The sequence below is a fragment of the Macaca thibetana genome, chromosome 3, assembly GCF_024542745.1.
Source record: "Macaca thibetana thibetana isolate TM-01 chromosome 3, ASM2454274v1, whole genome shotgun sequence".
Lineage (NCBI taxonomy): Eukaryota > Metazoa > Chordata > Mammalia > Primates > Cercopithecidae > Macaca > Macaca thibetana.
Genome location: NC_065580.1, coordinates 120775413 through 120791792, shown reverse-complemented (window position 1 = coordinate 120791792; position 16380 = coordinate 120775413). Strand labels below are relative to the sequence as shown.

General features: G+C 44.4%; 1 protein-coding gene across 14 annotated transcripts in view; it reads left to right on the top strand.

The window, feature by feature from the left end:
- Nucleotides 1–16380, top strand: part of GRB10 (growth factor receptor bound protein 10) — a 203889-nt gene that overhangs the window by 182798 nt on the left and 4711 nt on the right. For all 14 annotated transcript variants that reach the window (XM_050785577.1, XM_050785576.1, XM_050785580.1 and 11 more), the window contains 5 exons: nt 4799–4876; nt 5805–5921; nt 6801–6867; nt 7090–7177; nt 15676–15769. In XM_050785577.1, coding sequence (XP_050641534.1) covers nt 4799–4876; nt 5805–5921; nt 6801–6867; nt 7090–7177; nt 15676–15769 — 444 coding nt within the window. The remainder of the gene's footprint in view (nt 1–4798; nt 4877–5804; nt 5922–6800; nt 6868–7089; nt 7178–15675; nt 15770–16380) is intronic.

Here is a 16380-nt window from a genome sequence, read left to right as displayed (position 1 = left end):
TGTGTGAAGGGAACAGGAAAAATTAGAATATTTGTATTTGATGGTATGCTCGTGAACATTCTGTGAGACTGCAGGAGAGAAGAAAGAGGTTGCTTAGTAGGGAGAGGAGATGGGAGAGGCAGCTGTGCAGACAGAGGGCAGCGGCCATGGGTGATCTTTTAAAGGTGTCTGTATATAGTTGAAATTTTTATCTGCAAATGAATAATCTGTTTTGGAAAAGGCAAAAAAAAAAAAAAAGGAAATGAAAAAGGAAAGTGATAGTATACTACTCCAGGAAGCTATGAATTCTGTTACTTTGGGTAATACATAATAAATCCAGGTAGTAGCTGCTTAACCACTGTTTCTTGGGCGTCTCTCCTTTGTTGCACTAACATAACGAGCCACAGGAAAGGATGTGGGCAGAGTGACTAATGCAAAACGAACTGACTTTATTGTTGTCAGTGTTAACAATGATGTGTTACATAATATTAAGATTTTTTTTTGAGCATTTGCTGTGGGCCAGGCATTCTTTATCACTTTACTGTTTGTGACAGCTCAGTGACATGCATATTATCATCATCATTATGTGGATGACAAAACTGAGGCCCAAGCTGTGGCTGCTGCGATGTGGCAGAGCCAGGTCAGAGCCCTGACATTCTGGCCCCAGAACCCCTTTCCTCACTACCATGCTTGCTGCCCTCCCTAGAGCCGCCTGGAAGCTGCAGTCAGTCCTGAATGCGTTCCTTTTGTCCCTGCCACTTTGCAGGGAAGCACTTTGCATCCAGTGATACACAGATTCTAGAGACATTAAGGATACGTCTTAGTACTATTCTTATAGGAGGCTGGGGAGCCAGTCCTGACAGGAAGGTAGCAGTGATGGCCTCGGGGCCAATCTCAAGTGGAGTGCAAGTGACATGGTTCTGCCTCAAACAGCCATAGGACTGTAATGCAATCGAAATGCCATTTCAGTCTTGTCGGCACTGATTCATTACCCACTATTCAGAAATGATACCTGGATAGAGTTAGGGACAGTGGAGAGGCAACTCTTTATGACTCCAGGGTCTCCATGTTGACAATCGTTCTAAAACAAGGCATCCCGTGTGTGTGCTCTGCCTTCCTCCAGAAGAGGACACAGGACACCGGATCCCCTTTTAGAGGATAAGAGGGTCTGAGGGCTGAAGCTGACAGGGCCCTTTTACCATTTACTACAAACAGCATCTTCATATCAACCGTGGAAAGGCAGAGCTGGGTTGTTATTTTGAATTAACCTAGGACCTTCTTACATCTTTACCCACACAGATACCCTTTCTTGAAATAAATAAATAAATCTTATAGCTTGGGTCTACATAGGAGAAAGCTGGCCTAGCTATACTTAGCTTTTCAGAAAGATGCTCTTAGTAGATAGCGCCAGCAGATAATCTTTTGTCTCATTCCTTCCTGTTACATTGTTTGTTAGGTAATTTCTTAGATGCTATAGGAGCTATGCAAATAGCATTAAAACTTTGCAACAATTATTTATTACCATCTTTCCTCCTTCCTCTGTCTTCTAGAAGTCTCTTAATCTGCTATAGAAATTCATCCCCAAGAGGGAGAGAGGTCTTGCCTCATCCACGCAAGAGTCCCTAGTACTGGTTGCTTTGGTTTTACGTGACCTGACGTTGAAAAAGCAATGAACGCAGCATTAAAACTTTGCAACAATTATTTATTACCATTTAATCTTTTCTGTCTACACACACCCATAGATGTAGATATATACATGCAAACGTGAATAAAATAAAATGTGTATGTTAATTAGGTGCCCAAAATTGAGAATATTTGTACCTTCCTGGTATGTCAATTCTAAGACATGAAATATGCTTTATTATCTCTAGCAGTGCTCCTTGCCCCAGAGTCTAATCTGGTTCATATTAATTTATTTAACGCTTTTTACCTCAGCTTTGCTTCATTACATAGTTTTTCTTGGACTTTCTTTTTTCTACCTTTCTGGGTCCTTATGTTTAAGGAATATCTCATATTTATTATAATACAATTATTATTAATACAATTAATAATTATAATACAATTATTAATTGTATTAATAATAATAATTGTATTATTTAGTGTGATCATCATATTTGTATTTGAACCTGCCATTTGCAGTTTTTTTCCTGGTTGTCCCACCTCTCCTGTATTCCTTTTCTCTTAATTTTTTAGATTTATTAAGTATATTTATGTTTTTCCCTCTATTAACCCAATACTTATATGTACATTTACTATTTTCTCGTGGTTACCCTAGATATCACACTTTTTTTTTTTTTTTTTTTTTTTTTTTTTGAGTCAGGATCTCACCCTTCCCCCCAGGCGGGAGTATAGTGGCATGAGCTCATCTCACTGTAGCCTCAACCTCCCGGACTCAAACCATCCTGAATAACTGGGACCACAGGCATGCACTACCATGCCTGGCTAATTTTTGTATTTTTTATAGAGATGGGGTTTTGCCATGTTGCCTAGGCTGGTCACAAACTCCTGGGCTCAAGCAGTCTACCCGCCTTGGTCTCCCAAAGTACTGGGATTATGGGCATGAGCCACCGCAGCCAGCCTGACATGCACTTTGAACTTCCGAAAATCTTTTATAATGTAGTGCGTTTCTGACTGCTTTCAGGCAGGCATGAGGACCTTTCGTTCCATTTGCTCCATTGTCCCTTTTGAAGGATTCTTGTCGTATATATAAAACCTCTTAAGACATAATGTTGTTACTGTTTTATATACTCAATTTTAATGTTAATCACTTACATCTTTGCGCTTTAATCTTTCCTGAATTCGCATTCTTCCCTCTGGGACTAGGAGACCTCAACTTAGCAGTTCTTTTCATGTGGGCCTAAGAAATTTTCTCAGTTTTTGTTTCACTTTCATTCTTGAAGGAACATTTCACTGGTTATAGGATGCAAGGTTAGCGGTTATTCTCTTCTGCATCTTCCCGCTGCATTGTCTTCTGAATCTTATAATTTATGTAAAAACATTAGCTGTCTGTCTTCCCATTGCTTCTGTGAAAATAATGCATGTTTTCCTCTGGTTGTTTTTGACATTTTCTTTGTGTCTGTTTCTCAGCAATCTTTCCACGATATGCTTGGAGTGGGCTTATTTATCCTACACCCTGAATCTGTTGCTTGACGTCTTTTGGTCAACTTTGGAAAGTTCTTGGCATTATCTCATCCAATATTTCTCCTGACCTGTTCTCACTCTTCTCTCGCTGGAGTGCAGTTGTTCCTCTGTTAGACCTTTGCATCATGTTCTAGATATTTTTATCTTAGAAATGAGCATGTGCCACGAGACCTAGAGCCAGAACTAAGCTTAGATCCCATAAAAGAAGAGGTGTCCCACTTGATGACTTCGCTTCCTGTCTCTGACTCTTCTTCTCCACGTGATTGGAATGTGTGATTCGGGTGTGTAGGCTAGGATGCTGGATGTGTATGAGACTTCGCAGGGCCCTGAGTCCTAATTGCCAGGATCAGAAAGCACAGACTGCTGAGCCAATTAGGTGGCAAGCCTCGGCTAGGGAGGGCACTGGGTCTGGAACAGGCCGTGTACGTTCAAAGTCGTGACTGCGGGCAGCTTGCCTCATTCCTCTGTGCTTCAGTTATGTGCTGTGTAACATGGGGATAATTATAGTATACAGCTCATAAAATGGAGAGGATTAAATGAAATAACAACATAAAGCACTTAGACACATACCTAACCCATAGTGGCACTCAATAAGATTACTTGCTCTTGATGTTATTATTATGTTTGTCACTGTGCTGCTTATTCCAAACCAGTCAGCTCTTCCCTCCTGAGGGGCAACAGTAGCAGCAGCACTGAGGCGTGCACCATATTGAATGTGAAGTTGAATGATTTGAACTGTGTAGTTCCACTTAGAGATTTTTTTATATATAGAAATCTATTATAAAAAGTTAAAGTTTATCAAAACTGAAAGCACACAAACACCGACTGTATATGGCACCATTTGTAGTCAAGAGATGTGAACAAACAAAGATGCGGATAACCTCAGAACTGCATAAAATTACTCATAATTTTGTAGCCACCTCCTGTTGCTACAGTGAACTCAGAAGTTGCAAATACCCTTTTAAAAACCCACCTTGTGTTGCTAATTATCTCCGCATGAGCAGGTCCTCTCTCCAATAAATTACGTGTTGTAGTAAAAACTGGGCTCATGTTTCTGGAGTATTTTTCGTTGTGTGTAGTGCAATACAGGAACTTTAAGGAACACCATGGGACCCATATGAAATGTCACTAGTGAAACTGGAAGTGCTCCCAAGAGCAGAGAAAAGTCATGACATTACAAGAAAAACTTAAATTGCTTGATAAAGTTTGAACGGTTGCCCTCTACATCACACAGATAATTCATTATGTCAACAATGTAAACTTACAGGATCAGTAAGTGCAGTTCAAGCCCATAATTGTATTTTCTCTTATTATTTTCTTAATAACATTTTTTTCTCTAGCTTCCTTATAAAAAATACAGTATAGAATACATATAACATATAAAATATATGTTAATTAACTGTTTATGTTGTCAGTAAGGCTTCTGGTCAACAGTAGCCTACCAGTAGGTAAGTTTTGGGGAAGTCAAAAGCTATACTCGGATTTTTTATTTCAAGGGGCATCAGTGCCCCTAATCCCTGCATTGATCAGGGTCAGCGGCACTCAGGCTCCCGGAGGCTGGTACAGGGCATCACTCCCTGTTCTGCACTCACCATTGCCCTTTCCTGCTGTGGCATTTGTCACATGCCAGCCCTTGGGGCTCCCGGGCCGGTCACTCACTGTGGCTTCTCCCCTCCAGTATGGAATGCTCCTTTACCAGAACTACCGAATCCCTCAGCAGAGGAAGGCCTTGCTATCCCCGTTCTCAACGCCAGTGGTAAGTAAAGCCAGAACCTTCAGAAGTCTAGTGCCTTTTCAGCTTCTGCATCACACGTGTTAAGGACGCCTCATTTCACACGGGGTGGGCAAGAGAACCTCCGGAGAGTGTGTGCGCATTTCAGCGAAGCCATTATGTCCCACGATGACATCGGTTTTGTAGTCTCAACAGCATAACGGCAGGGAGTGAATTCCTCTGCCATTCTTCTCCCGTCCCTGCATCTCCCCTCAGGGTTGTGTAAGTAGGTGGCTTTCTTTAAATGCTCAAAAATGGCAGCAACAACTTTTGGCTTTGTGGGGCACTGCCTTTCCTGCTTTTCGCCTTTGTTCCTTAAGCCTTGGGACCCATGGGAGCTGTTGACTATTATGCTGCATTCATTCCCTGGTGAGAATTTAGAGATTGTCATCGTTCCTCTTGTGCTCTGGACACTCTGTTCTCAAAGGGGCAGAAGCACTTCATCTTCTCAAAATATAGTCCTGAGGGTCCTTCAGTGTCTGCCCCTTTGAGATGCCAAATGGTGCCACAGAAAGAGTCCATGAGTTTTCCCGAACGCACGTCCCCGAGGGAATGACTCACTGGGGAGGCCTAGGCTCACACTGGCTATCGATTTCTTTGATGTGTTGAGTGCAGGTCAGGACCCTGTGAAGGACCACATGGTCCAAATGCTGCGGGTGCTGGGGGCCTCACCAGCAGCCTTTTTAATACTCAGGGAGGACTAAAATGTGTTTCATTCTTAAGAAGAACCGAAGGGGCCACTGAATTTTCAGGCTAAACCAGTGAATTTCCCACCTGAAACTTGGGGAGTTCAGAGGTAGAAAACGGGCATTCCCTGCTCCCCTTTCCTGACCGTCTTGATGATAGTTTCACGCCAAGACTCCACTCTGCCTTATTTCCCTATATTTTAAGAACCGTGACCTTCCCTTTTCAGCGCAGTGTCTCCGAGAACTCCCTCGTGGCAATGGATTTTTCTGGGCAAACAGGACGCGTGATAGAGAATCCGGCGGAGGCCCAGAGCGCAGCCCTGGAGGAGGGCCACGCCTGGAGGGTAAGGCCCCGGCCCTGGCCAGCCTGGAGGGGCTCCCTCAAGGTGGCAGCCCCACCACGTGGTCTTCTCCCAGAGAACGGCTCTATGCGGTTTGGCAAGAGGGGTGGCATGTTGGGTGGGGGTCCTCTGAGTTCTCAGCTGCAGGAAGCAGTTGGCCCTTCTAGGCCCCTTCCACGTTCCCAGCACCCAGCCTTTCCCCACTGCCCCCTGTCCCTGGGCTTTCATGGAAGGGACAGGAGAGGAACAGAACTCTCTGCCCACCCTGGCCCCCGTGCAGAACTGTTCTGATGAACCGGCAGTGGCTGTCTGTGGAGTGCACAGAGCCCAGGCCTGAGTGGGGCCAGCAGGTGTTCACGTCAGGGTCTGCTGCTAACAGCCTGGAGGCCTTGGGCTACTCCCTCACCCCCAAGGCTTAGGTTCTTAACCTCCAGGTAGAAAGACTATCACTCAGCTTCCAAGCTCCTGAGACTTAAAGGCCTTGTGCAAAACAGGAGCCTGTACTCTGGCATTTTCTGTACTTCAGCCTCAGGGAGTCCCCAAGCACGGCAAGTCCAGCGCCCAGTGCTTTGAGAATTGCGTGAGTTTAATAGAAAGGCTCGTGTGTTTCTCCTGAGATTTATCAGGATGTTCATGGCGTTTTCATCGTATGTCTTCAGCGTGAGAAATAAGCATCTCTACTTCGGTACTGGGGCTACTAGAGATATCTCAGGGTGTTCTTAACAACTGGGAACCCTGAGCTCTTTGTTCTCAGGGGTCAGTGGGGGCTTCAGATGGGGCAAGGGCCCTTGTGAGCCCAGTCAAGCACCCGACCCAGTGCCCTGCCGTGACTTGGTGTGTCTGTCTGCTGTCCTCGGTGCTAATGTGGAATTTCTTTTGCAGAAGCGAAGCACACGGATGAACATCCTAGGTAGCCAAAGTCCCCTCCACCCTTCTACCCTAAGTACAGGTAAACAGGCACATTGCCTGATGTTTTTGTACATAAAGAAAATCAAACAACACCCCCTTCACTCCCCCGAGCCTTACAAATTTGCCTGTGCCCAGAGTGCACCACATAAGCTGTAGCTGGGGGAGTCGGGGGCTCTGCGTTGATCAGAGTTGGTTGTGCTGTCAAGGAAGCCATTCTGCAGAGGCGCCACCATCCTGCCCTCCTCCTCTCTCCCCCTCACAGTGATTCACAGGACACAGCACTGGTTTCACGGGAGGATCTCCAGGGAGGAATCCCACAGGATCATTAAACAGCAAGGGCTCGTGGACGGGTAAGGAACCACCACTGATAAGAGCTGGTCTGCTGAGGTTTGATTGTGCTTGGAATCTGTTTTGTTTAATTCCTCAGACATCCTTGCTGGGCAGGCAGCAGTTTTGTCCTCATTTTAAAGAGAAGAAAAGGTAGGCTCAGAGGTATAAGTGGTACACAGAGCTTGGCCAGCTAGTAAGGGGCAGAAAGGGATCTAATCCGTGTCTGCCCAGACTGTATCTGTAATTATCCTTCACCTCTGGATGAAATCTGAAGAGGTGGACAACACAAACTCTTTTATCTTCATAAGATAGTGGGCAAATGGGAAAAAAAATGCTTTTGCCTATACTTTTTGATTATGTACTATATGAGGTTGGTTTTGCTGAGAACAAATACCCCCAAACCTTAGTGGCTTAAAACAACAAAAATCAATTACGTATGATCGTTGTTGGTTGAGTGGCCTTTCTCACCTGGGCCAGCTTGGCTGGGGCTGGACAGTCCAGGATAGGTTCACTCGGGTCTGGTTGTTGCTGTGGGCTGTTGCCATGGCGATGAGTAACTGGGCATGTGTCTGCAGCAGGTTACTTGAGGCTCCCAGGCATCGCAAGAAAGGTTAGGCCCCACTTGAGAAGTGGACAAGACTTCTCAAGATTCTCTTAGCATCACATTTGCCACCATCCCATTGACCAAAGCAAATCCCAAGACCACACTTGAATGACCCTGGGAAGGAGCTAGTCACAGTGTGGATATAGGGACAGGGACGTGGGATGCCGTTACCACAGAAGGCCGACCCTGCGGAGCCAGCAGAGTCCTCCAGAAAGAGACACAAGCTGATCATCCGCCCTAAGGAAGTAGTTGCATCCACGTGGGAGCTGTCCCATATAGGGTCTGAATGCTCAAAATACAGGTTCCTGGAAGCTGCTAAACTCAACGAGTGATTCTTGTGTCCTTCGTGTTACAGAAAGTTTTATTATGGAAATTTTCACATTTCATAAGTGTATAACGAAACCCCACTTACCCATCACGCAGCTTCAACCTGCTAACTTACTTACCTTTCACACATTTTCTCCTCCTCCTCCTCTTCAGCTCTCTTTTTCCTTTTTTCTCCTCCTCTTCCTCCTCCTCTTCTATTTTAAAGGGAATTTCAGAATCCTAAATTTTTGCCAGCAAGTACATCTCAGTACCTGTCTCTAAAAAAATAAGGATCCTTTTGTTTTGATATAACTGCAATATTATTACACTTAACAAAATAAATAAGAATTTCTTGCTATCATCTAAAAGCTAATCCATGTTCAAATTTCCCCAGTTGTCACCAGAAAAACTCCTTTAAATTAAATTGAGGTTATTTAAGGCAGGACCCACAAATGGCATTTGGATGCTATACCATTTCACCTCTGTCTCCTTGGATATGGAATAGTCTTTCTCACCACTCTGTTTTTCTTCTGTTTTTTTAAACATCTTTTGTTTGTTAAAGAAGTGGGTCATTTGCTAATAGCATGTTTGTGGTTTATTTTAATAAGTTCCTCTGTTTCCCGGATTCCTGGGGAGTGGTGGTCATGGTGTGATCAGATGCATTTCTCCTGCCTGGTGTCCTCTGGGTGCTCTGCTGCCTGGAGTGGAGGAGGCCTGAAGCCTGGCTGCTGTTTAATGGTGTTGGATGAGCAGAGGTTCAAGTGCAGCCAGCTGGAGCCTCCCCACCAAGGCTGCCATCCCCGTCCACCACATGGTTTTAGCAGCCCTTGGTGAACTTGCCGTGGTTCAGTATTTCATAGGGGTTCCAAAATCATCATTTTCTAATTCCTTCCTATATGAGCTGAAGTTCTCTCTTGCATCACATGTTTCTTGGAAAAAGTAGGTAAATGCCTGGATTTTCCCTTTACTTGTCAATTTTTAGAATAATGAGTTTGTGTTCTCCCACTTTCCACTAGAGGCAAACAAGGGGTGTTTTTGTTGTTAGTTTGTTTGGGTTTTGTTTAAACTGTCACTGTGAACTTAGATTTTTGTGTTTGATTTATTTCAGTCAAAACCTCCTCTTCTTGATGCTCACTTTGCCCCTCATTGGCCAATGGCTTCTTCAGATTGCTTCCTGAGTTCTTTTGAGCTAGCATTAATGGTATTTGATTTTGGGGTGACAAGATTTATTAAACTCAAATGATGGGTTTCTCACAGGGACCCTCATTCTTACTAATGGAAAATGGTATTTGAAGACTACAATCTTTTAGATCTTTGTAGTAAACAGAGCTAGGACATGGGCTTTTTTAAAACAAAAAATAAATTTTGGATTCGCGTTGATATTGCTAATTCAAATTTGAGATTGCAGGATTTTTTACTTCTTTGATTTTTTTTTTCCTCTGATGATCTCTGTTAATGGCATTAACTTAATTACTTATTACTTTATCAACACATAATATAAAATACATACATGTAATATCTTGAAAATATTAATGCTGATATTAATTCAGTAAGACTTGAGATTTCTTTGCAGTCCTTTTAATCCTTAAGGATTAATCCAGGCAGGTTACCTTAAAATACCTTGCCCACAGTCACTTAAAGTAATTCTGCTCTATGGTTCTGCCACCAAACTGCTGGGTAAATCAGGTTTGTTTGTTTCAGTTTCTCTTTAGTGTTTGCAAGCGGATCTGATTTATTTTCTTTTTGGTTGAATGCTGCTTTGTAAATTGCATAAAACATTTTCATGGATCCAAAGTCAGATCTATGAAATAAGGCACATGCCCTGTCCACTCAACTTTGCTTCCCAACCCCTACAGCGGATAAACAGCTTTTATTAGTGTTTGTTTATCCATCTGTCATTTCGTTGTACAAATACCAGCGAAACGATTTTGTTTTCTGCCTCTCGTTAAGCAAAGGTAGCGGGGCTGCAAGTACCGCGCTGCACAGTTCCCGCAGTCTCTGCGTCCCAAGGATCGCTCCACAGCAGCTCATGGCGATGGCCCACATCTCTTTTACACTATTGGGTTTTCTTTTATGTACATGGAACATCGTTTTTTAAAATGTCCCCTACTGAGGGATGTTCACCATGTTTCCATGCAAATGTTATGAGACACAGTGCTGCATTGTTTCATAATTTTGCCGTGTATCTTTGCTATGAGTCCTGAGAAGTGGGGCTGTGGGGTGGAAGGGCAGGGCCTATGTAATATGGTGAAATGTCACCCGAGTCCCTCAGCAGGCTTACCTCTTCCGTCTGAGAGTCATGCTGTAAGCCGTGTCTCTCATGAAGGAGGCCGACCCTCATTTCATGTATGGAAGGACTTCTTTGTCTTTGGCAGTTCTGCACTGTTTACATTTTTTGTCCATTTTTCTAATCGATGAAGTTGCAGACACTTTTGTTTTTCCCACTCCTGAATCATAAAGGGGTACTTTATGTCTTCTTGTACTTGGATTCTTTTCCCCCCTCTCTCCTTCCTTCCCTCCACCCCTCTTTCCTTCCTTCCTGCTCTCTCTCCCTTTCTTTCTTTTGTCCTTGTTTGTTCATGTTTGGTTTTGGTTCAGTTTTGTTTCGATCCCAGATGCACTTGGCTTTATTTATCCTCACTGCTGGGTAAAGAATGGGTCTGATTTTATTTTGTTTCCCATGTGGCTTTACAGTTACTCCAAAACTCCTTACTTGAGATACCAGCTTTAGCACAGAGCAGTCTCTCAAAGCATTAGAAGCAACTCCTCCTCTAACTATAAAAACGTATGTTTCTTCTCTAAAGTTTCTGGCATGCCTAAGGAGAGAAAAGCCTAACGTTGAAATTTCTCTTTCTGTGACATTTTTGAGTTAGGGGTGTCTGTGTGTTCTGGGGCTTCTAATACAGTGTATACCTGCTTATACCCCTGAACCACATCAACAGTGGGCCCAGAATGTTCTAGGGGTACCACTGTTACCCTTGCTGTCTGTGGGTCTAGGGGTACCTCTGTTACCCTTACTGTCTGTGGGAGGCAGCACGGGCTCACTTGGGGGTAGTGTCACTCTGCTGGAGAAATGGCATTTCCACAGGAGGCTTTATTTGGTGCCGTGGCTACTAAGTGTCGTCCCCAAGGCCAGGGCAGTGAGGATGCCCATCACCCCGAGGCACAGATGTTTCTGAACCTCAGTGGGGCGGGTGTGGCAGTCGTGTTCGAAGAAGCTTCCTGAGTGATTCTGGGATAAGGCCACTCTGTCCACTTTGGATTGGAAGGGCTGCCTTGGGGTGGGGTGGATTGCAGGTCAGCCCTGCTGGGCCATCTGCATTGTGTGTCAGCATTTTGCTTCCCCCAGCCGTGTTTGTCTTTCAAATTTTCTTGGATCAGAAAGCCAGTTGGCGAGGCTTCCGTCTTTCCAGACTTGTAAAGAGATAGAAGCATCACCTCTGTTACCTTCTGTTCCCCAAAGCAGCCTGCTGGTGCCACCCGCCTTATTCATCAGCAGGCATTCCTCTCCGTCCTCCCTGGAGCCTTCCTTGTCTCTAAGGCTGTCATTTCCAGCTCCCACCTTAGGCTGCTGGAGCGCTAGCCACACACAGAAATGTAGATAATGGGATCGATTCAGGCGTTAACACAGGGACAGCTCATCTTCCTCGTAATTCTTGGGTGTAGGGAGGAGGTATATTTGTATGACAAGGTAAATAATCCATTTCTAATCTTTACTGATCCCTCCAGAGATGATGAAGGCAAGCCAATTGAAAGAGTCAAACAACAAAGAAAAGAAAAGAAAAGTACCTTGAAAAACAGTGCAAGATTCTGGACAGATAATATAAAAACAGCATTTTCCATAGCTTTATTCTCAAATGGTATATGCAGTTAGAAAGAGACATCAGAGCGTTAAATAAGCCTGTAAGGTATTCCTGAAATCCCAGGATCCAGGCAGCTCCCCTCCTACCCCCCCCCCCATGTAGCTGAGAGTGTGTGTGCGTGCGCATACTCATGCTTTACCAACCCTGCACTGAATTTGCGGCCTGCTTCCTTCCTGTCTCGCCACCCATACCCATCCCAGAACTGCAGGAGAAGGATCTTTTTAAGGGCAAATCTACGATAGTCCTCTCTGCTAAACAGTCCCACCCCACCCACAGCACCATGCTTATCCCCCCAGAGCCTGTGGATGCTCCCCCTGCCACGCCCACACTCATGGTCCAGCCCTACTGGCCTTCCTGCCGAGCCAGGGATCAACCCCTGTGTCATCTGTCTGTGCAGTCCCTCTGTCTGCACTTCATGCCCGTCCACATGATGGAGGGAAACCTCTTCAGCAAAATTTGAATTATTTGAAGCTTTCTCTTCTCCCAACCACAGAAAAAGAGGTGTTATCCCCAGGACTCGTATAGCACCCTTGTAAGAGGGATATTTTGACTCTTCATCTGCCCTTCCTGCTGAACCAGGAACTCCTCCATGACTGGCTGTGTGACCTTGGGGAAGTTGCTTAGCTTCTCTGTGTGCCACTTCCCTTATCATTGTGAAATGAAGATAACAGCGTCACCTTGAAGATAAATGAGTTAATACGTGCCTGAAACACTTTGCGTGGTGTCTTGCTTGTAAACATGGTCTAGATTGTTACTCTGATCACTGTCGGGTCCTGTCACAAGGGGCTCTTCATTCGTTTATGGTGGACTGGTGAGTGCACCATCCCTAGCATCCACTCTTAATAAAGACAAGAACTTACCTGGTTCTTGTCACTCCATTCTAGGCCATGTTTACAACTTCTGAGCCTGGTTAGTAGTCACTTAGCGTGCTTAGCATCTCACTGGGCGTCTTTCCTATAACTGCCATCTCCTTAGAAATCACTGGATTGTGGCAGTTGGCTGATTGCAGTGAGTATTTCAAGCTACCTTATATTGCGTGCGATCGTGCACAATGCTGTATGTACATCAGCCATAGTCTCCTCAGTGGTCCGCAAGAGAAGAGTTATTCTGGCTGGGCGCGGTGGCTCATGCCTGTAATTCCACCACTTTGGGAGGCCGAGGTGGGCAGATCACCTGAGGTCAGGAGTTCGAGACCCAGCCTGGCTAATACCATGAAACCCCATCTCTACTAAAAATATAAAAATTAGCTGGGTATGGTGGTGGGCGTCTGTAATCCCAGCTACTCGGGAGGCTGAGAGGGAAGAATCGCTTGAACCTGGGAGGCGGAGGTTGCAGTGAGCTGAGATTGCACCGTTGCACTCCAGCCTGGGCGACAAGAGCGAAACTCTGTCTCAAAAAAATAAAAAGAAAAGAAAAGAGGTGTTGTTCCCCTTCTGCAGATGAAGAAATTGAGGCTGAGAAGGCAAGTTGCCCAAGATCATGAAGCTAATAAGTGACCTATCTAGGATTCCTGCTGATGCCTAAGCCATGCCGTTCTCCCCCCATAGCAGTCATCTCAGATAGACAACCTTCAGACATTCCCTGTAAAGCCCAAGCCTTTCAGCAGCCTTGGGACTTCCCAGAGTGAGCCTGCCCCTCTCAGGGGTGCACGTCCCTCTCAGGGGTGAACAGGCCTGGGCCGTGCTGCCGTTCACCATCTGTAGCTTCCCATCTGCGGAAGACAGCAGATAGTTAACAGCAGAGAAAGAGACGCCCCACGTTTTCCTCTAGTTAGAGCTGGAGCTCGGCAAACTTCTGGGTTTCAGAATAACGATGTTTTGTTTGGAATAATACGACTCTGACTAAAGAAAACAGGTCTTTGAGGTGGGCACAGCTGCCCAGCGTGCACCACCAGCACTCAGGAGAGGAACTGAATCTCCGTGTCCTCTCTCTGGCGGTGCCACATATTCCCCAGTAGGGTCTGAGATTCCTCCCGCCGTCCCATCTGGCCTGACCAAGCCAAACCGTGGAATCCCATTCTGATGGGTGTTTCCCAAAGTATATCCTGAAGAACACAAGGCCTGCAAAGTGCTATTTTAGAAAGGGTGGGGGGAGGTTTCTACTTAGGTAAGATTGGAAAACTGCTAGACAGTTACCATGAATATTCACATTTTTAAAGTTCTGAGAAGTCCTGTAGTAAAATATATTTCTTTTACCCTTTCAGCATGGGAATTTTCCAGTCTTACTTAACTGCTTTCCATCTTCACATTACAGTCTAGAATTGGTGATTTTGCTGATGATTCTAGTTTGGTTTTGGATATATTTAAAGAGAGTTCCTTCTCAGGCCCTTTCTTCTTTGTAGCTTTCATTGGATCCTTCTCTTTCTGGTGTATAACTATCTTTTCAGCTAACTCCAGATTTTTTCATGTAAGAGTAATGATTTTATGCCTTTTTTGTGCTATTCTAAGATTTTTTAAAAAATTTTTAAGGTTGTAGAAAGGTTGCAGTAATAATAGGATGACCTGTACACACTTTGCCCAGATACCTTTATTAAGATTATAGCACATTTGCCTGATTCTTCTTAGTTTTTTTTTTTTTTTTTGTCTTCTGAACCATTTAGGAGTAAGTTGTGGCATGACGTCCCTTTAATCTGATTATTTCAGTGTAAAATTTCTAAGAACAAGAACTTGTATAACCACAATACCGTTATAAAAACCAGGAAGTTAACACTGACGCAGTTCATTGCCTAATCCATACCCTTCTTCCTAATTGCCTCCTTTATAGCAAAAGAACATCTTCATCCAAATCCTCTCCCAGCACGTATTCATAATCTTGATCTGTGTTGCGAGTAGAAGCCAGTTCTTGTAGAGTGAGCCTGGGCTCAGCCTAGGCTCCTCACTCATGGTGAGATTCAGGCTATGCATTTTTGGCAGGAACACCCCAGAAAAGTGATGTTGTGTCATCTTCAGTACATCCTCTCCAGAGGCCCTCAAGGTCAATTTGTCTCATTGCTCCTGGTGGTAATTTAGACACTTGATGAAGAAGATGCTGTAGGCCAGATTTCTCCACTGTAAAGCTATTATTTTCCCCTTTGTAGTAAATAAGTATTAACAGTACAGTACTTTGATGCCATGAAAATACTCTTGTTTCTCATCCACCTTTCATTTGCTGGTTTCAGCATTTGTTGAAGATCTTCTCCTTCATTGATTGTTACTACGGTAATTGCCAAAGGGTTGTTTTCGAATGCAACGTGCCTTTATTTATTGACTGACTTTCTCCTCAAAGAAAGAGCTTTGCCTTCTCCCCTATTAATTTATTTGCTCATTTATCTATAAATAACACTGCAGACTCATGGATTCCGATTTTATGGGTTAAAATTCATTTTGATGCCCAGATTTAGTCATCCTGCCTCCTGTGTCTTTTTGACATGTCCTTATTATTCTTTGAGTACTTTTTGACATGCAGGCACAAAGTATTCCTACTTCATCCTATAGTTCCCCTGCCCTAATCCTGTAGTCAGGCATATCCCCAAGGAGCCCATGTTTTTTCCATTGGAGAATGACAATTCAGAATTACCATCTTGGTGCTTGCCTGGGGTGTTGTTGCCACTAGAGGCCACTCAGATGCCAAAGCACTGAAGCATTGTGGCTCCAAGCCTGTGTGTGTGTGTGTGTGTGTGTGTGAGAGTGAGAGAGAGTGTGTGTCTGTGTGTGATTAGTGCCAGATTTTAAAATATTTTAGCAATCAACTATTTTCCACTCCCCAGGCTTTTTCTCCTCCGTGACAGCCAGAGTAATCCAAAGGCATTTGTACTCACACTGTGTCATCACCAGAAAATTAAAAATTTCCAGATCTTACCTGTAAGTATTGATATTCTCAGACCAGTCCTTGTGGTTTTGTTTTCTGGTTTCATTCTTCATGCAATTTTCAAGTTATAAACTGACAAGACCGATACGTATCAGACAAGACCGGTAAGTTTCAAGCCCACAGGTGAGAAACTTTCAAGAGTTTCTTTACAGGTTTGTCTTTTGAAATTAGAAAACCATTTCCCTAGAAATAATCCTGAAAGTGGCGATAGGGTGCTGAGGCCCCCCTTGAGCCTGTGAACTCTTAGTTGCAGCTGAAAGGGTACTGACGGGGAGGGTCAAGGTCACAGGAAGGGGAGGTGGAGGAGAATTAGCTGAGGGCCCAGCAGCTGTGAGCACATAGGTCTGGAAGGCAGGAGCTGTGCAGCAGGTTTGCTTGTTGGCTGCTGGAGTCTGAGGAGTCTTGTGATTTGTCCTGGTGTGCGCCAGGGCTATCCAAGAAGCGTAAGTGGTGTCCCAAAGAGCAATTATGTTTCTCCTTCCACATGGTCCTTGGATCTAAAGACCTTTGAACAATTCCAAAAACATCATTACAGATTACCTTAATCAACACTACTTCTTTTGACAAAGCACTTTATGTTTGATTTGCCTAACGTAGTTTACCT